At 37.2% G+C, this 23,817-nt stretch overlaps 1 protein-coding gene across 1 annotated transcript in view; it reads left to right on the forward strand.

Moving 5' to 3' along the window:
• LOC140146415 (scavenger receptor cysteine-rich domain-containing protein DMBT1-like) overlaps positions 1-23,546 on the forward strand; it is a 77,673-nt gene extending 54,127 nt beyond the window's left edge. Inside the window, exons 12-18 of the mRNA XM_072168258.1 lie at positions 2,707-2,742; positions 4,761-4,793; positions 6,441-6,632; positions 12,569-12,853; positions 14,995-15,027; positions 17,176-17,263; positions 23,149-23,546. Coding sequence (XP_072024359.1) covers positions 2,707-2,742; positions 4,761-4,793; positions 6,441-6,632; positions 12,569-12,853; positions 14,995-15,027; positions 17,176-17,263; positions 23,149-23,308 — 827 coding nt within the window. The 3' untranslated portion in view covers positions 23,309-23,546. The remainder of the gene's footprint in view (positions 1-2,706; positions 2,743-4,760; positions 4,794-6,440; positions 6,633-12,568; positions 12,854-14,994; positions 15,028-17,175; positions 17,264-23,148) is intronic.
• The last annotated feature ends 271 nt before the right edge of the window (positions 23,547-23,817 follow it).

Raw genomic sequence — 23,817 nt, forward strand, 5'->3', positions numbered from 1 at the left:
AAAATTAATTACATTAATTGGCAAATTTAATATCTCAGATTACTAAACTCACAGAGTTTGCCAAAAATGTTTTAGTTAAAAAAATACTGCTCCCGTGCGCATTATTCCACAACGCGAACTTTGTATGTGTATAATTAGGAAATTACGGTGGTTTGGAAAAGTTTCTCCTACCTTAATCATTCACTTACCAAAAATAGTTTAACATTATGCTATTCACCTTATGCTGTTAATACATATTTGGCTGCTGCATTAAAAAGAAAATCGTACGAAGGCAGTTTGCATCATTCCGCAACGCTTGGAATTGCCCATATCGTCGGGTGTATTACATAGTGACGGATGTTAAACTTCGCCAGAAAAAAAGTTTTTGAGTTAGACGCGATCAAAGAGTACGCCGATTTGTGATCAACCATAGCAGAACACTGTCAAGTAAAATCCTCCAAAAGTTGCTGTATTTAAAAAAACTAGTATCTAAAGTATCTTGAGACATCTATCACATGAAGAATTATTCGCTATTAAATCAGTAAAATGATTACAAAGTTATACGTCAGTATGTAAAAACGTGAAAACGTTGCACCCTAACATCCGTCACACATCCGTCACTATGTCTTGCGCCAATTTCGCGCACGCTAATCTGGTCTCTCGTGTTGATCTATGGACATCCGTCACACATCCGTCACTATGTCTTGCGCATAAAAGTCGGATCAAGGAAGGACTTCGAAGCATCCGTCGGTTCTTTACGCTTATTATTAAACGCTTTTTTCATGATAAAACCGACTCGTCACGAGTGCCCACGACATACATGGCATATTGTATTTGAGTATTTACTCCTGATCTTACTAGTGCTCACTCTCATGATATAGCTAATCACACAAGCTGCAACTTCTTTTTACAAAACGCCAATGATTGTATTCAGTTTTTACCAATTTACACTGTATTATCTGTAAATTTGGAGCCGCCTCTAAACGCCTCTGAACATATTTTGATCATCTTTCAATAACCTACTCATTAAAAAGGATCATATTTTCATTTTTTATTACTTAATCATCCCTTTTATATTGTAAAGCTTTGAAATAATGTCTCTAAATAATTGTCGAATCAACTCGAACCATTAAAAATTTATTAAAAGTGATATTTTACTAAAATAATGATCCATTGAATATCTGCTCTACGTAAAAGTTTTTGGTTTATACCCAGTTATCAACATCCGTCAAGAAATCATGTAGGTTTCAATGAACAATATTGAATTACGTACGTTCAAATTGAAAAATAATGTTTTTGCATAGTGACGGGTGTGACAGATACGCCATACAATTTAGTTGTTTTTCCGAGTAAACGGCGTTTTACATAGTGACGGATGTTTAGATACGCCACTATGTAAAACGTCGGGTAATGTAATATATCAACATCCGTCATTTGCATAATTAATTAACTAATTAATTATGCAAACTTGAACTTCAAATATTGGTAATATTATACTACTCACTATTTAAAATACATTGGCCAATTTTCATAAAAATGACAAAAATCAACATACGTCACTATGTAATACACCCGACGATATATGTAATCCATTCTAAATAGTTGATGAGATGTGAGAGATATCTCAAAAATATGTCAAATTAAAATATGCCAGATGCGACATTTTGGTCCGTCCTGTTTACTAAAAATAATGGTAGCTGCACAATAGATTCCGGTAAAATACTGTTTCTTTCTACGGTCAATGGAGATTCACGTCGCAGCCGTATCATATGCAGCACCAGTATGTCTAATATTCAGATTTACACTACGTTTTATAGTGGCGTCAACATGGCTGCCAACTCTTACCCTAACTCATTCAGCCTGAGTCTCACGCTTTGGGGCACTTTCTCACGCTCTTACCCCAAAGTTGTAAAATATCACACCTAAGGTAGTCAAATCTCTATTATTGCTACAACAAAAGACATCATTTAATTTTGAAACTTGTCTGTCCCGAAAATTTTCCACACCATGACTTCGAAATTGTTTTAAAAATCTGACAAATACAACTGCTTAACTTTTATTCATAAATTCGACATGAATATACGCGATGGATGACAATCTCCTTTTCCAGTTAAATCAACTACAACTAACTTATCAATCGAATGATATAATTTCTTTTAACAATCAAAATGTATTGAAATACGAATTCCATTTTGAATATGCATCCATGTACATGTACACAAAAGTGTGGTGCACAAATAATTTAGAACAAATGGACTTTTCTCTAGGGAAAATCCAATTTGGCCATATTATGATCTTTTCTCTGGAGAAAAAATGGTTCCGATGTTAAACACAGGTCAAAGAATTCTGATCGCTCACAGTATGTCTTTTGTTTAGCTAAATACAAAATATATGCATATCGACAAAAACACCCCTTTCGCTAGACGATATATTTAGTGCTGCAGGACACCTGGGTATACTAGGAAGGGGACTAGAGGCGCACCAGGGCAGGCATCGAGAGAAGCCACTGCCCTCCCAATCTAAGGTCATCTTTTCCCCTTTGACAAAAACGTAATTCGTGAGACCCCATTTGAAATTCATACTCCCTGTGTGGAAGATAAGGGTCATTTGTTCCATATGGGGTGTATGGATTTCAACTGTAATAGCCCAATATATTACTGTCTCGGGTGTAGTGAGGCTGTCTTTAGCATGACATTAATACTTTCTCTTTATCCGTTTTTTTTCTAGGAAAAACCACAACATCTGAACTGTATCCCACAAAGGGTATGTAACTGAAAATATAGCCCCAATTTTGATAGTCTCATCTAACCACAGGTGAGACTTATGTTGTTAAAATTACATCATATACAATAACCTCATTGGTAGACTTTTAAACAGATACACACAACTATTTTGTTCACTTACGTGATGTTTCGACACGACGTCTCTGTGTCTCTTTCAAACTGATGGAAACTGGTGATTGATCTTGGTTGTCACATGACGAGCTGGCGATGTCATGTGACAGAACAGGTTCGTAGACTGGTGGTAGCTGGCGGCGGCCTTTGTCCTTGTTGAGTGTGTTGGGGTGGTGTCTGATGTTAATGGCCTCCCTTACACCTCGGTTAAACCAGTTGGAGTCCTGATCCAGCACTTTCACGTCCTTCCACGCGATAGTTTGTTTCGTGGCTTGGGCGTGTTGAGAAACTGGGGAAGAGGTGTTGCTCTTGTGCTTATGTTCATTCAACCTGGTGTTTAGCGTGCGTTCGGATTCTCCAACGTAGGCAGCAGGACAGTTTTCACACGAAATGTGGTAAACAGTTCCAGAACGTTGTTCTGTGGCGACTTTAGGGGCTACGAGATTCTGACGGACCGAGTTCACCGGTTTGTCGTGTGCGCGAATGCCCTTAGCTTGAAATAGGCGAGCAACAGTCACAGAAGTCCCCTTTATGTACGGGATAACCACCCTACTTTGGCCGGGGTCTGTTTTGATACTTAGCTTTCTGTTTGTCCTTTTCCTTGTTATCACTGACTGAGAAAACCCATGGCTCGTAACCGCACTGGTGAAGACTCTGCTTGATATGATTCAACTCCTGCTGTCTGCCTTCTTCGCGGGTAATGATAGTGTTGGCGCAATGGGTCAGGGTCCTGATGAGACCCAGCTTGTGTTGCAAGGGGTGATGCGAACCAAAGTTAGATATTTGTCCGTGTGGGTATGCTTTCGGTATACACCACACGTCAAGGACTCATGATCAGAGTGTCCAACATTGGAAAACAGTTGTTGACTTCCGACTCCGTGGTGAATTTGATGGCGTCATTGATGCTGTCGATATGTTGTGTGAACTCATCTACATGCGCGCTCTTCATGATACAAAAACTGTCATCCACATAACGATACCAGACTTTGGGTGTATGGGGCGCTGTCCTAATAGCACGAAGTTCAAAATTCTCCATGAATAGGTTTGCAACGATGGGAGAGACTGGGGCCTCCTCACGTTGGAGATAAAGACACTCATCAAACTGAAAATATGTTGTTTTCAGACAGAAAGTCAAGAGTTCAATGACCTTGTCCGGGTTCATGTTGGAACGCTCATAGAGAGTATCATCGTTTTCCAGTATTTCGCGAATTGTGTCTTTTGATTGGCCAACCGGTGTGCTTGTGAATAAAGTGGAAACATCATATGAAATAAGAACTTCATCATCATCAATCTTGACCGTGCTCAACTTTTCAACTAAGTCCTGAGCATTCTTGAGGTGGTACGGTGTTCTCCCCGCTAGAGGGCCGATAATGTCAGCGATAAATCTTGCGACATTATAGGATATAGACCCCATGCATGATACAATCGGCCGAAGATGTATTTGAGGGAGCCCGTAGAACTTGAGAGTATCACCAGATGTGGGATGCAATTTCTTTTTCTCAAGGGTGGTTAGAGCATTGTCTATAACAAGGTTTTGAAGGATGGTAAGAAGTTTAGACCTGTTGGATCTTTGGTACGTCTTTCATAAGTGTTTTGATCATCAAGCAATTTCTGAGCTTTGTCTGTATAATCCTGTTTGTTCAACACGACCGTGGCTCTGCCTTTATCTGCAGGAAAAATAGTGATCGTTTTATCAGCCTTGAGGTCTTTAAGGGCCGTTCTTTCTTCACGAGAAACGTTACTTACGGGAGGCTTAGCCTAACGTGGCACACAAAAATGTTGATATATTCATTTGATCCTTTAATTCTTTTGAAGAGTGTATATATACGAAAATCATTTACTTGGTTTCGTTATTTCTTTTTCTCTTTGTTTTCATTATGTTCGTAGAGATGACCACTTCAACCACGGAGGAAACCCGTGGTTAGTGACATTTATTTCCTTTTCTTTATTTGAACATACGTATCATCCTTATAGATATTACAAACTTTACGTTAAACCAATATTTTAAAACTTACTGAAAACTTACTACTATTTTAACGTTAGCTTACACAATAATACACAACAATAAAGTAATATACTTTAATGTTCTGACATGCCCTGTAAAACATGGATTTACTTGCTGTTTCTGTACTCAGAACTCTAGTCAACCGATGGCTATTGTTGTACAAGGCTCACTCCTTCATTTAATGAGACAATACAAACGATCGAATTTGGTAGAAATGAAAGTAAAAGCAAAAGCAAAAGCAAAGAAAAGAAAAGAAAAAAAGAAAAGAAAAGAAAAGAAAAGAAAAGAAAAGAAAAGAAAAGAAAAGAAAAAGAGAAGAAGAAAGAAAGAAGAGAAGAGAAGAGAAGAGAAGAGAAGAGAAGAAAGAGAAGAGAAGAGAAGAAAGAGAAGAAGAGAAGAGAAGAGAAGAGAAGAGAAGAAAAAAGGAAAAGAGAGGAGAGAAGAGAAGAGAAGAGGAGGAGAGAAGAGAAGAAGAGAGAAGAGAAGAGAAGAGAAGAGAAGAGAAGAGAAGAGAAGAGAAGAAGAAGAGAAGAAAAAAAGAAAAGAAAAGAAAAAAAAAAGAAAAGAAAAGAAAAGAAAAGAAAAGAAAAGAAAAGAAAAGAAAAGAAAAATTAATCTTTGAACAATCCCTGGCGCTGGGTTTTGGGTTTATTTATAAACTTACGCAGTAGGGTGACAATCAAACTTGATTAAATTATCTGTTATTATTATTATTATTATTATTATTATTATTATTATTATTATTATTATTATTATTATTATTATTGCAACATATTCACAGCCTAAAATGTGTAATTTTGGTGTTAAAATGCGTAGTTACGTAAACATGGTTCCTATATAAAAAAAAAATATGTACACTTAGCGCACATGCTGCATTTTAAATATTCAGCAGCGCCCTCTGTTGTTTGTAAGTTGAGCGGTTTCCGAAAAATAACTATAAAACAATAATATTTGAAACCATAGAATATGGAAACTGTTATTTTTATTAGTTAAAAATATGGGGTATGGGGCTGACTACGGGTGGCTACGGGGCGTTAAAAAACAACCACTAACCGAGGAATGCTGATATCCAACTATTTTGCCCCGCAGGGCTACAAAGAAGCACTAACCGCGAAATATGAATATTCAACACGCTTAAACTATAAATAAGCCCCCGATAGAGGGCAGGGCTTGAAGAATGATGGAAAGTATGGGTAAAAGTATAAAAAAGTAGGGTTAGGGTTTTGGTTTAGGGTTAGGGTTTAAGGTTAGGGTTTAGGGTTAGGGTTTAGGTTAGGGTTAGGGTTAGGGTTTAGGGTTATGGTTAGGATTTAGTGTTAGGATTATGGTTTAAGGTTATGGTTTGGACTATTATTGTTATTATTATTATTATTATTATTAGTAGTAGTAGTAGTAGTAGTAGTAGTAGTAGTAGTAGTAGTAGTAGTAGTAGTAGTAGTAGTAGTAGTAGTAGTAGTAGTAGTAGTAGTAGTAGTAGTAGTATTGTTAGTAGTAGCAGTAGTAGTAGTATCGTGGTCGTTGTTTTCCAATTGCAATGACTATATTTTCATTGGACAAAATAGGTTGTCTTCCATTTACCAAACCTATTGATGATAGTACACTATTCCCTATGAAAGATTGGTACGACGAAGGAGACATGGTGCTAATAATTTGCAGTCAGGGGTTTAATTTAATTGGCGACCAAGTTGTAATTTGTGGAAGTACTAGTTCTTGGCAGGGTCAAATTCCTAAATGTTCGCCGAGTCAGCAAGGAGGTATGTTTGAAAACCATTACTACTCTATAAAAGAGAATTGAAGAAAACACGAACAAATATTACCTGATGTGTGCGAAAGATTTGTGAACTGCACGAATAGGAGTGATTAATACAATAATATAATCAAAAATATATATACTTGAATGTAAGTTCATACGTGCTGTTGATAGACGATTTCTGAAAGTTTAACCTAACTTACAGCCGAACAAACTCAACTAACCTTGAGAGTTTCCATCTGAGACGTGACACACATTTTCATCAAAAGACGTCCTATGTTGGGATGGACTTGCCCTTTTGTTGACCATTGACAATGGCCGAATGACCGTTTAGTGAGAGAGCCAATCCAAACACATTAGATCTAAATCGAGTTTAAGGACTAGAATTGCCAACCATGTACAATGCCACAAAAGCTGCCAATGGTCGACAAAAGGAAAACAACATCATTGGACTTCTTCTGATGAAGATGGGTGTAACAGAGGAAGTTCAATGTGCTGAAAGTCAGTTTAAACTTTTAGGAAAAAAAAATAGCACACCGGGCATTAGTACGGTAAAAAAGAATTTGCAGATGAACCTGATATATCTCGCTTAGTACTGGGTTGCATAACATTTAAAGGGAACACGCATTTATTCGAAATGTTAAGTTAGTGATTTGTGACACTATATACGTACATTGCATACGGGATGGCATAAACAGGACCGACTTCAGCCACGACCGACGGAGTGACACTCATTGGTGACATAGGCGCTGGAATTGAATTGTGATTTTCTTTGCTTTTGTGTGCTCAGTTGTTCGGCTCAAAATTACAAATTACAATATGATAGTAAAAACTAACTGAAGTACAAATCCATTTTTATGAAAATGTTTTAATACGTCTTCATACACTGGTATATAGTGAGAACCAATCAGATCAAATGTAAACTACGAGGTGTGCATAAATATTGTATAATTGCACGGGCTTGCACTCATGAATGGTTTGAACAATGAAAGCAAGAAGATCGGTTTAAAAATACACAAAGGAAAAACAAAATTCATGACAAATTTCGAAACAAATGAGCCCATTGTAGTTGAAACTGATGAGATAGAAAAAGTAGAAAGATACAAATATCTTGGCCAGACTGTGAAGCTGGAAGACAACACGAGAGAGAAAGTACTAATCAGAATTAAGGCTGGCTGGAGCTGCTTTGGCAGATATAAAGACATTCTGTGTGATAGAAAACTATCAATGATATTAAGGAAGAGGGTCTTCAATCAATGTGTGCTGCCTACAATGACATACGGCTGCGAAACGTGGACAACAACTAAATACCTAGAACAAAAACTGATAACAGCACAGCGGGCAATGGAAAGAAGAATGCTGAATATCACAATACGGGACAAAATTTGGAACTCGCATATAAGAAATAAAACCAAAGTCAAGGACATTCTGGAGAAAATAAAAGAGGCAAAATGGAGATGGGCAGGACTTCTAGCAAGATCAAATGATAACAGGTGGACAAAACGACTAACAGAGTGGCAACCTAGAACAGGCAGAAGACGAAGGGGAAGACAAAAACGCAGATGGCGGGACGACATCACATCTTACATTGGCACAACCTGGGCTAGGATAGCGCAAGACAGAGAACAATGGAAGCTTCATGAGGAGGGCTACAGCCGACATGGGCTGACGTAGCCAGCAAGGCAAGGCAAGGCAAGGCACTCATGAGTGTTCGACGCGCAGTGTTTTTGGACGCGTTAAATTTTCTTGCGGGTGGATGCATATATGTTTGCATGTTCCAATATTTTTAGTGACAATGTTGTTGTAAAATAGCAAATATGACGGGATTTTATTCTCGTGTAGGTCAATTAATGGGTATCAATTGTTGCTCGAGAAATAATTGTACAAAATATTGCACTTTTACTGAAATGCATTCCCCCTTCGGGGCTTGTGCAGTAGACGCATTAACATATCAGTACCCGTGCATTTTTTGTACAATTATCCTCCCAACAAGTGATACGCATATATTAACCTACAATTAAATTTACCAGCTGCTTGAATGCATAATTGCGATTAAGGCTGTTCTTAAAGAGATCCTCTCGGATTCTCGACTATAGTCTGGTGCCGAAACCCAAAATATCGTCTTAACCAAAACTAGCGTCCGCACAATGTTTTTGTTGTTTTTATATCGTCAAGAAACTGACAGGTATCACCTCAGCAGCATTAAGCATTTTGAGATATTTAAATAGCCATATTACAGCAGGTATGGTGGTGATTTTGTTGAATAGGTTTTAGGTTTCAACAAATTCATTTCTGTCCTTATATAAACCACTGAAATCTTCTTTCACATTGAAATCCATTATGGCAGCCAAAATGGCCGCCACCATATATAAATAACTATGTTTGAATTATCGAAGCAGCTATTGAAATTAAGTTATTATTTTTTACATAAGTTTTAGGGGCCAACGAATTCATATTTGTCCTTATACATAACAATTGAATTCTTCTTCACATTGAAATCCAATATTGCTGCCACCACCACATATAAATAGCTATACATGTATATCAACTATCTAAGCAGGTATGATGCCCATGTTAATGTCTCTAAATAGGTTTTAGGGGTCCAAAATTCATATTTTGGAGCTAATTTGTTATAGTTGAGGTCTTTATTCACATTGGAATCCATGAAGGCCGCCATCTTACATGAATTGCTACATCCGAGTGTTATTTTAGAGCTATAACAAAATATATTTAACCGCCTTGATCATCTTGACGGGGATGATGTGGTATTTTTCTTTAGGTTCGTAATCATCTTGCTCCTGATCATTTTGCTCAGCTACAGTTTTTGTCTATCTGTATTGACAGTTGCCGACCCTGCATTCACAAAACACGGTGCATGCAAGTTAAGCAGTTGAAAATCTACCCCCCCCCCAACCCTACCCAAGAATATTTTAGACGCTGGTAGTGGCGTAGCTAGGGGCTGTGGCGCCCAGGGCCAAGGATACATAATGCCCCCCTCCAATTCTTGAAACAATTGCGCGCGGAAATTTGGGACACATAAGGCCTATCACTAATTGATTTTGGTTACTAAAAGTTGAATATCGGTCTTAAAATGTTCTTTCAATTGATTTTGTGCTGAAAATTTTGACTTTCATCGCTTGGAGGGCCGCAGAATCGACGCTGAATCGGTCAATTTGGCGCTCCCTAAGGGTGGCGCCCGGGGCATGTTGCCACCCACCCCTACCCCTACCCCCCCCGCTAGTTACGACACTGTATCTACATCTTCCGGAAAAAAAACATTGTGGCTGTCAGATAACAAAAAATGTAATCCTGAGTATTTCTGAAGGTGTTGGTTGCACATTATCTGGTAATGTCACTTGTCAACTGACATGGATCCAAATCAGGTGGATCGTGGTGTAACACAAAAAGCTTGTTATATTTACAGCTAATGTCTCAGTGGTTGGTGGCGAGGTTTAAACTTTGTTGTTAAAACAATTCTTTCTCGCAAATATAGTCTAGTGCCGACACCCAAATGTATATAGCATCCCCACAATGTTTTTTATCGTATGAGAGATCAAAGAGCAAACAAACACTGTGTAACACATTGACTTGTTTTGCAAGATCTTCATCTATCCCACAATAAGTCAATTTGAGTATTGTGGTCCAGCAGACTGATAAACCATTCAAAGCTGAGTATATGTTCCAGCCAGCTGTCTTCATTACCAACCAAGGAATTACGAATGACACTTATGTGTTCCTGTTGCTAACATCATTGCTATAATAGAGAGATTGTGAGGTCGCGTATTTAGCCAGTTTTGAAGATTTTGCACGTCCGAAATAAAGGTAGATACATCCGTGAAAATTTGTCCATTTCACAATATGTTAAAGACAGTCAAGGATAATGAACATACGAAAGAAAGTCTAATTATTATTATGATCCTTTTTGATTGTAACAAATCATTATAATAAAGTTACAGCGATGCGTTAAAAACGGACGAGATGTTCACACGTAGATAAAGTCCATTGAAATGTGTGTGATACTTTCTGTATAAGAAATTGCGATTTCACATTTTGGACACCAACGTCGTATAAAAAAGCGCAGTGTTACATAGAACTTTGCTGATTTTACGACATGTCGAAGTTCATGCAACGCGCCTAATTTTTAGGACGAAAAAGTCTCATTTTGAAAGTAAAGTCGTGATATATGGATGTAGTTGTCCTTAATCTACCAAAATATATGTTTTGGGGCAACCATAATATTTAGGGAGCACAAAAATACAATTGAGTTTAAGAAGCATGTTAACTTTGGTTTTTAGTCAAAATCAAAGCGTGTTGTTAGAATTAGGCTGAGACTCGGTAGCTTGCGGTAAACATTATTTTTTCAATCACTATGCCCTCTATTGACCTAGATAAGATATTATAGTCTTTGTTCCAGGCGCCTTGTTCTCCTTCGTGAAGAATGAACACAATCCAGTTTGGAACCGAGACTAGCAATAATTAACACCGTATTAACGTAAGTAAAAACGTACGGTCCACGTGCTGCGTGTGGAACATCGCAATCTCTCTATTGACATCAATCTTACCTGTACCTTTCTATAGAAGAGCAGGTACTAGTTCCAACTGTGCAATAATAAATATTTACCGCAACCGCAATGAAGCATGTGGATATTGTACCACAATTTCTAGCTGCTCATGCCCTCTCTAGTTGTGACACTGTTCACACTGTGGCATATCTTTGAGGAATTGATAAGGCAATAATTGTTATCGAAGTGTTTCTAAAGGAAACGTCGGTACAGCACTTGGTCTCCAAGAGTTGCAAACGGAAGGTGACTGACAACCACACTATAGGCCTACATGTAGTCGAATACCTTGCCACCCACCAACAACTGAGGCATTTGCTGAAACGACATCATATTTTACAAGTTATCAAATGGAAATGAGCGTTTTCTTTTCCCCCGTTAACCCCCTGATCTGGACCCATATCATTTGATGAATACCGGTCTCTGACACCTTACCAGATAATGTGAAATCAGCTCCTTTATAAATACTTCCGGCATATGTGTTCAACTGCAGCCCAACTTGTTCGCACCATGTTTGGTGCATGCAGCAGGGTTGGCAATTATCAAAACAGATGGACAAAAACTGTAGCTGAGGAGGAAGATGATGAAGAACCTGATGAATAAGTTACCATATCATCCCCTTCATAATCAAAGCTGTTTATAATATATGTTATAGCTCCTAAGCATACTCATCACTCAGATGTAGCAATTCATGTTCGTTTAATTTTTTACCACAAATTAATTATGGCCTTTTGTGTATATCTGGAATTTCCCAATATTTGCGAGAATTCGCTCGCTCACGTTGTAATTATCATATTACGAATGTAATGTGTGTACTTAATTTTGCTATCATAGAATGTATAGGCATCATTTAGCATTTGATCTGTTACAGGTTAGTATAAAAATAGGTAATGTATATCCAAATTAACGCCATATTGTAACATTTCCATAAAATATAGATAAGCATTATTTCTTTTCCATTAAATTTACTCTCACATGTGTCCCCTTTTAATTTTGAACAACTAAGATAAAGCAAAGATAATTGAATTTACTACAGCGCCGATGTCGCCAATGCGTGTAACTCCTTCAGTCGGACTACGTACGGTACGGCCCTTTAATGTGTGTATGGATGTCCCGCACGCCATGTACGTACTGTGTTATGAACATATCGTACGCGTTCGACCAATAATTTCCATCGTAATAATAAACCATCTTGTTCAGACGGTTTATTCAAAATCTACAGCACCTAACACAATTAATGACACAAGAATGATGATAACAAGCCAATGCAAACCAGCAACCAATCAATGCTGTCCATCAACACTGTGCTTTGTAGCCTCTGGAAAAATCAAAATAAATAAATGAATAAATGAAAGCTTGAATGTTACTTTTCTTTCTCTAGGTGTAGTAATACATGATATAGTTTGTGAAGGTATGACGTTCTATTTTGAATGCGCCTCTGGTCAAACTATATCTACTCAATCTGCACTGTACGGTCGTCAATCATCTGATGTATGTACTGATCAACCCTTCGACACAGTTAACTGCGCTGCTGCCGATTCTCTAGCTGTGGTCCAACAAAGATGTGATGGGAGGCAAACATGTGACATCCCGTCTAGTGATAATATATTTGGTGATCCTTGTTATGGAACTTACAAGTATCTCGAAATACAATATACATGTCAAGGTAAGAAGCAAGACAAATAAACATATTATAATATAGGCAATTAGGCAATATCTGGCAACATGTGCTTAAAGCCCATCTCGTGAAACAACAGTACCGGCACAAAATTGACCACAACGTACGGTAAACATCTTTATAGAGGCCTTTTTGAGATCACAACACTGTCGAAGGCTTTAAAAAGTATTGTAAATAGACAATGGAGATCAAATTAATGACATCATAGGGTGTCAAAACTACTGGTCCCTCAAATCATCCAACACCGAAAACCCAACAAGGAACATGTTGTATTTGTTTTACTACGCCTCATAAATATTTTCACTGTCACAGTAAAAGTAAACTAATGTCAAAACATGGTAAATAAGTTGCTATCCTGATTTTATTTCACGAATCAATTTAGATTTATATTTGTCTACTTGTCTTTTTAACACTCCATAAATAACACTTTGTTTCACAAAAAGTCAAATTCGCGTGTTATTTGCCATCGGTAATTTCGCACACCACTCCACGCCATACATAAATTCTCCCAGTCACATTTCCCCAATATGAAATTTAAAAAAATTTCAATTTCAATTTTGCTTCTTCTAAAGTTTGGCAGAGACGGGGTTCGAACTCACGGCGCACTCCGGCGCTTATATGCTCTATGAGCCTAGCGCCTTAGACCACTCGGCCACTTGTCTTGATGGAATCCATTTGAAACTTATTTGAAGATATAATCGCAACTTCAATATAGGCCTACCACGTGACAAGCAAAAGCAGAAAACGTACCACATTTTGGAATTTTATTTGCCTAAAAACATTAATGTGTATTAATAGCGCTCAATTGTTGTTAATATGACAATAAACATGATAAATGCGCGTCTATATGGACAATACATGATATCGATTTTGACACGTGCTCTCACGGTGTCAGTACATTTCCATGGTCAGTAAAATACTATAGAGGAACCTACCATTTTTCTTGTATAGGCCTACACGTTCGATGTTTTTATCAATTACATAAAAAATCCATTTTAGACCCCAAATGTTTTTTCAGGAAATAAAAGATTAGATTACCATAAAAACGAAACAGTAATCTTTTGCCGGGTCTAATGTTATTTATACATAGGATTTTCAACGTTTTTTCTATCCTTATTCTTGGTCAATTAAAAAATATTTTGGCGTATATAAAATTGAAATAAAATTCTCTGCCTCATAAACGACATCAAATGTGCCACAATTGGGTATCACGAATCGTTAAATATGATGTGCAGTTAATATTCATATTTTCTTTTATACAGAGGATGCTTCAGTTTTGACAGGAAAAATATTTTCTTGAAAACCCTCTCACTCGGTTATTTTAAAAAGGTAACCACGCTTCCCTAGAATGTGCAATAAATTAGCATTAAAATTTTTCTTATTCTAACAGCAAGCGTTTCCAGAATGTATTATGGCGAAATGTGGTGTAGTAATTTCGTAACTGCATGCCTACGCCATTTTTACGACAAATTCATCTGCAGAATCACCGCTGTGTAGCATAATGCTACGTCTGATGGAATAGTGGCGCGTGGGTTGAGACACCGTGTGGTAGGGAGTAGGGGTGCGGATGTTTTTACTACTTCCCCGCGTGCGCGTATAATTGTACAGCTACGAGGAAGTAGTCAAAATACTGTACTCGGACGCTAAGGTTATTAACCAATAAGATGTCTTGATTGCCTAATTATTTATTAGGCAGACAAGACATATGTATGAGGTATAATAATAATATACATTGTGCATGGATGTGCGTATAAATTTATGGCACGCATTCGCAATGTTTGCACAAACACAACTCGCGCCATTGTAATTATATTGTATTTGTAATGTTATGTTGTTGCATATGACGATAAAAGAAACTGCCGCTTGACTTCATTTATCTATATTCTTTTTCTGAAAGCATCATTTTTAGAAAATGCGATTAGTTTTGGCTAAAACAAAACGATTTTTAGAAGACAAAATGATTCCTTTATTCACCGGTTTTTAAATCAAATTAACGAAATGTATGTCAAATTATGCAAAAAAAAAAAAGTTTTGAAATTTTAGGTGGCAGGGTATTTTTACCCCTTTATTATACAATCATTAACTTAGTGTCGGTATTTTTCTTTCTCTTTGCTTTCATATGTTCGTAGAGATGACCACTTCAACTACAGAGGAAACCCCCGGTAAGTGACAATTATTTCCTTTTGTTTATTTGGACTTATCATGCCTATATCCATATAGAGATTACAAACTTTACGTAAAATCTATATTTTATAACTTGCTGAAAACTTCCTGATATTTTAACGGTTGCTTACACGATTGTGATATACTTTAACGGCTAACATGCCCTGTAAAAAAGCATTTAGTTGCTATATTTGCACTTTTTAAGGGGAAGCTGCACTGAAAAAAGTGATTTTCTAAAGTATTTGACCTGTGCACTTGTAAATTGGTGGGAATGTGTATGCTGATCAAACTTAGCGATTCCAGCCAAAAAAATGATCGTCATTATAACGGTTGCCATGGAAACGGCAGCCATGTTGGATTTTCACATGATGTCGTTGTGCGCCATTTTTCTCAGTCGTTCTTTGGTATTTTTTTCTGAAATTTGTTTTATTTGACAAATTTAGGTCTAATTAAAAAATTTACAGAGAAAATTTTCAAAAAAAGGTTGTATGGTTACGCCACGGTGCATTAAAATTGGTAAATTTGCGCATTTTGGCGGAAAATTTACGAAAACGGGTCGTTTCCATGGTTACCAGATGTTTTTCAAAATTTCCTTCTGTAAATTTTTAGATACAGGTATGTCCAACATACCTGCCAAATATAAGCTCAGTCAGATGCACCATTACCAAGAAAAGTGACGCGCAAGGTAAAAAATGACGCGAAACGACATCTGGCAGAAAATGACATTTTAAGTCTAGAAACACTTAATATGTTAATTAGGCAGCAATTATGCATATCAAATATTATAAAATCATGGTTCTGTCAACAATAACATTTATACTAATTATTAGCACTCTTTATATGCAATAAACATATTACATTATTCAGAAATTAATTTTTATCCAGAAATTCCTTAAATATCGCCCCTTGAAAACAATACAATACATAAGAAATACATTACGTGTATTAGTATAGGACATAATTCAATTCATGACTTTTTCGCATTACATTGTTCCCTTTGATTACTTGCAACTTCTGAACCAAATGTCCGATTTGAATCAAATAAAAAGCAAATAAAGGCCCAAATTCTATAGATTTTTAATTAAGAAAAAACATAAAAAGACAAAAATACCCCTATTTCACAACAATCCTGGTGCAGCTTCCCCTTAAAATCATGGACAATATGAGATTATGCATAATCATTATTTAAATTTGTGAATGGCTGCAATTCCCCCATGCGAGCGTGAATGTAGCGAATTTGATAACACATTGAGCATAAAGTAATAAAAACTAAATTCATTCGCTTTGTTTTATTATTTTGTTGAACTATAGCTATCCGACGCACTAGGTGGTGTTCTCACTAGGATATGTATATTGAATAGCTTTGATGGTATTACATTAGTATATCTCACGCGCCAGAAAAAAATCGTACTAGTCGCAGACGAGTACGGTATTTTTATGTAAAAACCGTGTTTTGTACAATATCACAAATCACACGAAAAGCCATAAAGCACTTGATCATTGTCATGTTTGTCTCAAATGTTCTTTAGAAAGTTTAAATATAACAACATGTTGCATAACAACATATAATAAAGAATTAAAGCTAGGAAGATTCCAATTTTGTTTAGTTGGAAGGAGGGTCTCGGAAATAGACGTCTAATAAACGAGTCTAGATCAAAAACATGTGCAGTAATGTTTAAAAAAAATTAAAAATGTCCAAATTCATACAAGGTCAAATATACAACATAACAGGGTTGAAATTTCAAAATCTTATCTGCGACCTATCGTTCTTGAGTTATATGCAGTAAGACCAGAATGGGGGATGGAGCAGTTTGTTTGACCACGCAGGGGTCAAACACTTTTAAAAGTGCTTCGATTTCAATGAAAATGTTCTCAAATTGTTCGTCATGTAAAATGAACTCAAATAAGGACTAGTTTGCACTGTCTTGACAGGTTTTGGCAAAATCTGAGCAATTTTGAAATGTCATCACTGTTATATGAAATTTGACCCTTGTTGACCCCTATGGACACTTTATTTATTTTTTATCAATATAGCTTATCTATTTCTATACAGTCCTCGTATTCAGAATATTAATACGTAATTATTGTTTTTTACAAGTTAATATGGAAATATAATATATCAACATGCCATTTGTTTATTTATACAGATCGATGGAATTTAATAGTCGGTATTTCTGCTGGTGGGGTGTTTCTTTTCTTTGTTTTGGCAATTGTCATAGTAGTGGTCCGTAAAAGGTATGATCTTTAAAGTAGTCTAACGAAGCAATGTGTTCATACTAGTGTTGACCATATTGTTGCTCTTATAAACTGGTTCTATTTTGGAAATATGTGCTTATTAACATCAAGTGGCAAGTTCGCGTAAAAGCTGACAACCAAATTATTTTGGTTAATTCGGGTATACTTAATTCAAAACATTTGTCTGCCAAGTTATATAGGAACACCGTGACCCTCACAAAAGACCCCAAACCCCCTACATGCGTAAACAGGGGGCAAAAATTAAACATGCTCCATATTCACTAAAGAAGATGTCAAATTATTTGTCTGGTTCTAAGAATTACAAACATGCAACATATTTGCACATAGGACATGTAGTTACCAAGTTATGAGGCTCAACAGGTCCAAGGTCAATTTGCATGTTATACAGGGTGAACATTAAAGTTGCTCCGATTTTCGTAAAAATAGATGCAAACTGTTCCTCAAGTTCAAGGGATTTGGAAAAAGAATAGTCATTAATAAATAAAGAGTTGTCCGAAGTGAGTAACTGGTTTAAAGCAAACAAACTTTCTGTAAATGCTAGTAAAACTAATTACATGATTATGGGTACCCCTAGAATGACTTTGATAAATAATTCACAAGAAAACAGAGATATTACTTTGGATGGTACAAACTTACAAAGGGTAACCGAAACCAAATTTTTAGGTGTAATTATCGATGAAAATCTCACATGGAAAAACCATATCAACGGAATCTCAAAAACAATCTCACGGAATATAGGTATGATAAACAAGTTGAAATTTGTTATACCTGGGCGTGTTTTGCACACGCTTTATTGTACGCTTGTCTTGCCTTATATTAATTATGGTATACTTACATGGGGAATGCATGTAAAACATATCTTGATAAAATACATTTGCTCCAAAAATGGGCCATGAGAACCATTTCAAATAGCCATTATCGAAGCCATTCTGGACCACTATTTCATAAATTCAATATGCTCAATGTATATGATATATTCAAACTAGAACTAGGTGTATACATGTATAAATATTCTATTAAACAACTGCCATGTTCATTTGACAGTTTCTTTCTAAAACGATCCGATATTCATAGCTATCACACAAGAAACAGTAATAAGTATAATCAAACAAGAAACAAGAAAGTATTCACTGATCATTCAATTAGGACTACCGGCCCACTGTTATGGAATTCCTTGAACGATAACCTTAAAGTAGCAAACTCAATCAAACATTTTCGAAACAAATATAAAACACAGCTAATCTCATTTTACAACTAGTTCTTGGAGCCCCGTTTTTGTTCTTGTGTGATAGGCTTAATATACTCTGTTTGTTTGTTGTTGTATTAATTTAGTTCTGTAAGGGGATGGTCAAAGCTGGCCTTATTGGCCTTTCGATCATCTCCTCCATAATTGTCTTGTTTTATTTTTTTGATGTTGAATTTCTTTGTATTTTGTTGTTTTTATTATGGAAATAAAGATTCATTCATTCATTCATAGTTTTTACTTTTTGCGATGTCAATTTCAGAAGATAGATGATAATACAAATTCCATTGTATCCTATGGAATCCTACGCATCTTTTGATGTGTAACTAGACATCGCGCAGATAGTGCAAACTATTCTTCTTCTGAAACCTCTGAAAAGCTAAGCGAACGATTTGCCTCTAACTTTTACGAAAATTGGAGCACCTTTGACTTTTCATGAATGTCCAACCATGTGTCTCTCAAGCTGAATAAATCAGTTATGGGACACCGGGCCCTTTGAAGCTACTGCCAGGGCCCCCGTACAAGAAAATGTTGCAGTCACTGGTATTTTTGTACACCCCAATGTATAACAGTTCCAATGCAAAAAGATTCATCCATGTGTTGCTGCAGCTGCATACCACCATATGGGCGGGCCATGTACATGCAAACATTGCTTTCATTGCGAAAGTATCCTCCTAGTTTTATTCATGTATATCATGGGCTAAATAAATGCATTTGTCGACCCCAAATTTTGTGACATCCAGGCAGCAATATGTAATATTGAATCTTGGTTCTATACTAACATAACCAGGCCATCAAACATTTTGTATCTGATGAGCAGAGTAAACTCTCTGGGCTCCCAGTCTATGAGGTAGCACGTCGCTATTCATCGAAGTGCTAATATGTACTATTTTTAAGTACTTTCCCCTGCCCTATAACCACTAGTGGAAATTTAGAATGAGAATTCTTTCAAAACGATGAGAATTGGACAAAAGTATGAGAATTGAAAATGTTCTCATATCTATAAAATTTTCTCATCCAAATGAATGAGAAATACTAATTAACCTGTCAACAACCTGTCACAAATGGTTGTTTGACACTGAAATTAATGTGAGCTTCATTTTCTAATACAAAATTATTATGATTACTTTGTTTTGATGCAAAACACATCATTACGTTATTTGTATCCAAATAGGTGTATATAAAATGCAAGTAAGCCATAACCAGTATAACGTGAGACATTGTAAATTTATCTCACAGGTTTCATAATGGATTATAATTTTTTTAATAAAAATCGATAAACCTGCCGTTATAGGTGTTATCTGAATTTTCAAAAAGAGATAAATGGACAAAAAAAAAAAAAAAAAAAAAAAAAAAAGCGCAAATGAGATTCGAACTCCAGACCTTCTGATCACAGTCCCAGTAACGAATCCAATACACTGCAGGAAAACCGATGTTACTCGTTCTAATTTATTTATAATATATATGTATAACAAGAATGACACAATAACGGTCTACCAACATAATATAACTTAAAAGGTAATATATATTTATTTTACATAAATGGTAGACCGTGGCAATTTGCTTTAAATGGAGGAATAATAACCTATAAACATATAGCACACTAAAAGCTGTGTAAAGTGACCGTGTATATTCAAAATATATTTTAGATAAAATGCCGTACACGATCAAAACATAATTTTAAGTCCACAAGAGCATCCAGATCATTTTGGAGTTGTGTGCAATCACCAGGAGTAGATATTCGCCTGTACAACAAGCTGTCGTCGGCAAAAAGCCTGGTAGTAGAGGTGGAGACGCAGTTTGGCATGTCATTGATAAAAATTAACAATAACAGAGGACCAAGGACACTTCCCTGCGGCACACCAGATGTCACTTTGGATTCTAGACTTTCTTCCAGGAGGAGGGCACAACACATTGGTCAATTGAAGCTTGGAACAGTAGGGTTAGTGCTGGTGGAAGTTCCTCTACCGTCTCCTTGAGAAGCCTTGTAGGGATGCCATCTGGTCCTGTGGCTTTATGGGGCTTCAAGTTCTTTCAAATCAGGCATTGGAGATTCAGAGTCGTAAACTGCCTGTTTAGAATATCAGCCTTTTGCTTGTGGTCTGTATGGATGATCCCCTTCTCCTTCAACGGTGAGACACGTACCTAGTTGGTCACATCGTTTGGATTTCCCAATTGCTCCCAACTTTTTGTTGCCACCAGGATCACTGTTCACGATGTCATAAACATATTTGTTGTACGCCTGTCTGCAGACTTTCTTAGTTTCTTTCTTCAATCTGTTAAAGCGAATCTAATCACGCTCCTTTCTGGTGTATATTGCCTTCCTGTAAGCACGCTTCTTGCGCCTGAATGCTCTCTTGGTTTGAGTGTTCAGCCAGGCTTGGCCACGACGGGTTGAGCTAAAAGTCTTCAAGTTCTTGTTGAAGCTTATCAGATAGTTGTTCCACAGGGGTTTCAACTGAGTACTGGTCTGTAAAGTTCTTTAACCAGTACTTGACTCTGCTTCTGATTACATCCTAGTCTGCTCTTTTCCATAAGAAAATCTTGTGTCGTACGGTCTTACGCCTGTGAGCTTGGACATTCACATCAGTGAAGACTACGTCGTGATCACTCAGACCAGGGGCACCTTCACATCTGTTAGTCAGCGTGGGCCTGTTGGTAAGTATCACGTCCAGAGTGTTATCCCCACGGGTAGGGAAATCAACCAGTTGTTCTAAGCCAGCATCAGCTATGGTCTGGAGAAATGATTGGTTGATGGCAATCGGATACTGGTGCGAGATAATACGGTTATGAGTCCAGTCTATGTCGGGGAGATTTGCATCACCACCAAACCAGATGGATGCACCAGGATTTTGAAGGCATACCTCAAATATGGTTCTATTGAGTTCATCCATGTCATTGTTAGTGGGTCTATACAGAGCACCAACTATGGTGGAATTTTTCCCATTAATTATTTTAGCGGCAACAAATTCTGCTCCAGAATCAATGTTCAACTGGTGACTATTTAAGCTGATGTGCACGCTAAGGAGAACTCCACCATGTCTGTCACCCCTGTCCTTTCTATAAAGATCATAGCCTGGTGGGAATACTTCACCGTAGGTCATTGACGGTTTTAACCATGTTTCGTACCCGAATATTATGTCAGGTTTTGTAACATCTACTAAGCACCAAAACTCCTCTCTCTTGGAGTATATACTTTGAAAATTAATTTCCAAGGTACGCAAGTTGTGAATTGAGTTTGCATTATTGATGCTAGGTTGCTTGGTTGGGGATGATTTGGCAAGAGGAGATCCTGGTTGAGTAGAACTGGTGGAGCTACAGCTAGACCGCCCTGAAGTCAGCGTTCAGGATGAATGCATCAAAGAGGCCAGACGAGATGTTTGGTGTACCACATTACATTCCAACGGCAGGTCGCATCTGCCGAGCACATCAAGCATATGGTCTGATAATCCAACACACTCTGCATGAAACCATGCGTTACATGTTGCGCATAGGATGCTAGCCTTAGCACCACAGTATGATGAGCAAGCTCTAGGACACTCACCGCAAGGATACTTTCGGGTGCGAGGGCCAGGGTTTATCTCTATGTCACCTGCTTGGAGGATGAGGAGTGGTAGGTACAAAAGTCAGAATGCAGAAGAACACACACACGTTCTTGATTACTCGATAGGCACAAGGAGGTTTAGCATTGGTCGGCTGACGCTGACAGCACGATAGAAAACAACCAAGGGACATGTTGATGGACTGTTTACATGTTGTTGCTTCATGCTGTGTGCATATACATGATAGGTGGTAATCCATAACAGAATGCAAGAACAAAGCTTTGGTACATCATAACATAAACATCAATACGTATGAGCATGATCAGTGAAGCCTGGCAATCGGGCAGCACGTCAGTCGCTAGTCTACAGCGGCATGTGAGCAAAGGGGTGATGATGGATAGTAAAGAGAGTCATACATTACAAGACATGTCCATGCATTGCAGGCAGGATTCCAAGGCAGACAATGTACATGTGTAGTATTATGTACATGTAGCATGCAAGTCTTCCGAATTCAGCAGGTACAAAAGCTTAAGGATGCCAGTAAAGTTGGACATCCACAAAAACTGTCTAATGAACCAGAATACCACAAGGAAATTCGACTGGGTTGGTTCAACCTTCTTCAGCAAACAGGGATGATAACTTTTCCTCACTATTGTTGGTGGAAAAGAGCACAAAAATGAGTTGATAAGATCAAATATTGCAGACAAAATTTCATACACGTCTGATAGCACCACGCATGCTCCACCAGGACCTGGAGTGGAACCTTTCATGGGGTGTCTATGGAGTGGTCCTGAATTTTCCAATTGTAAAATGTTTTGGACTTCATAGCGTTAAATTTTCTTCGCGTACATTTGTAGGACATATTGTTGACGATAGGCCAATATCAAAGAAACAACCCCAAGAAATAAGTAACTTAGCTGTAAAGAGAAATTTGGTTGACCTGGTCATTTACTTCAAATGTAATACGGGTGTTCTGCAAGTACTTGTATAATGCATAAGAAATATTGCGAAGAGTGTTTTGTATATATGTTTACAATAATATTAGACATCATGCTATTATGTGTCTTTTAATACTCCAGGGGAAATAGGACTGACCTTCGTCCGCCTCAAAACCCTGCAGTAGAAGACAACGCAAGGCTCAGACCAAATGAGGTACCTCTGAGTAGCATCAGCTACGTAGATATGGCTGCTAACATCCCAAGGCATAGTTACGAGAATGTACCTGAAACATCCACTTAAAGACATCAATATTGCATCACAACGATAAGACAACACATGTGCTATACAAGTTGTAACGTATGTGAGATACTGATTCAGATCTGTAATTATTGATCGTAATAGTCTGGTGCCTTACCAAAAAACCTAAAAGTAGTGTCCGCACAATGTTTTATTGTGTTTTCTATATATCCGAGACCTACCAATTCAGAATCTGGCGGATGCCATCCTGGCACCCTTGGGCATATCGAAATAAATGACCCCAAAATGACCCCATATGGTTATACTTTCAATGTTTGACCCCTTGTATAACCCTATGGTCCGTAAAATTAGAAACGAAACTAACAAACTTATAAAAGATAAAAAGAAAGAGTTTCTTAAACAAGGTTTTGATGCACACAAGAATAATATAAAAAAAAAGCTGGGAACATCTACGGCATATTGTTCCATCTAAAGGTAAAAATACAAAAATCTCTGTTATTAACTCTGAAAATGGCCTGGCACTAACTGAACCTAAAGATAAAGCAAATGAA

This window comes from Amphiura filiformis, chromosome 2 (assembly GCF_039555335.1).
Source record: "Amphiura filiformis chromosome 2, Afil_fr2py, whole genome shotgun sequence".
NCBI classification, from domain to species: Eukaryota; Metazoa; Echinodermata; class Ophiuroidea; order Amphilepidida; family Amphiuridae; genus Amphiura; species Amphiura filiformis.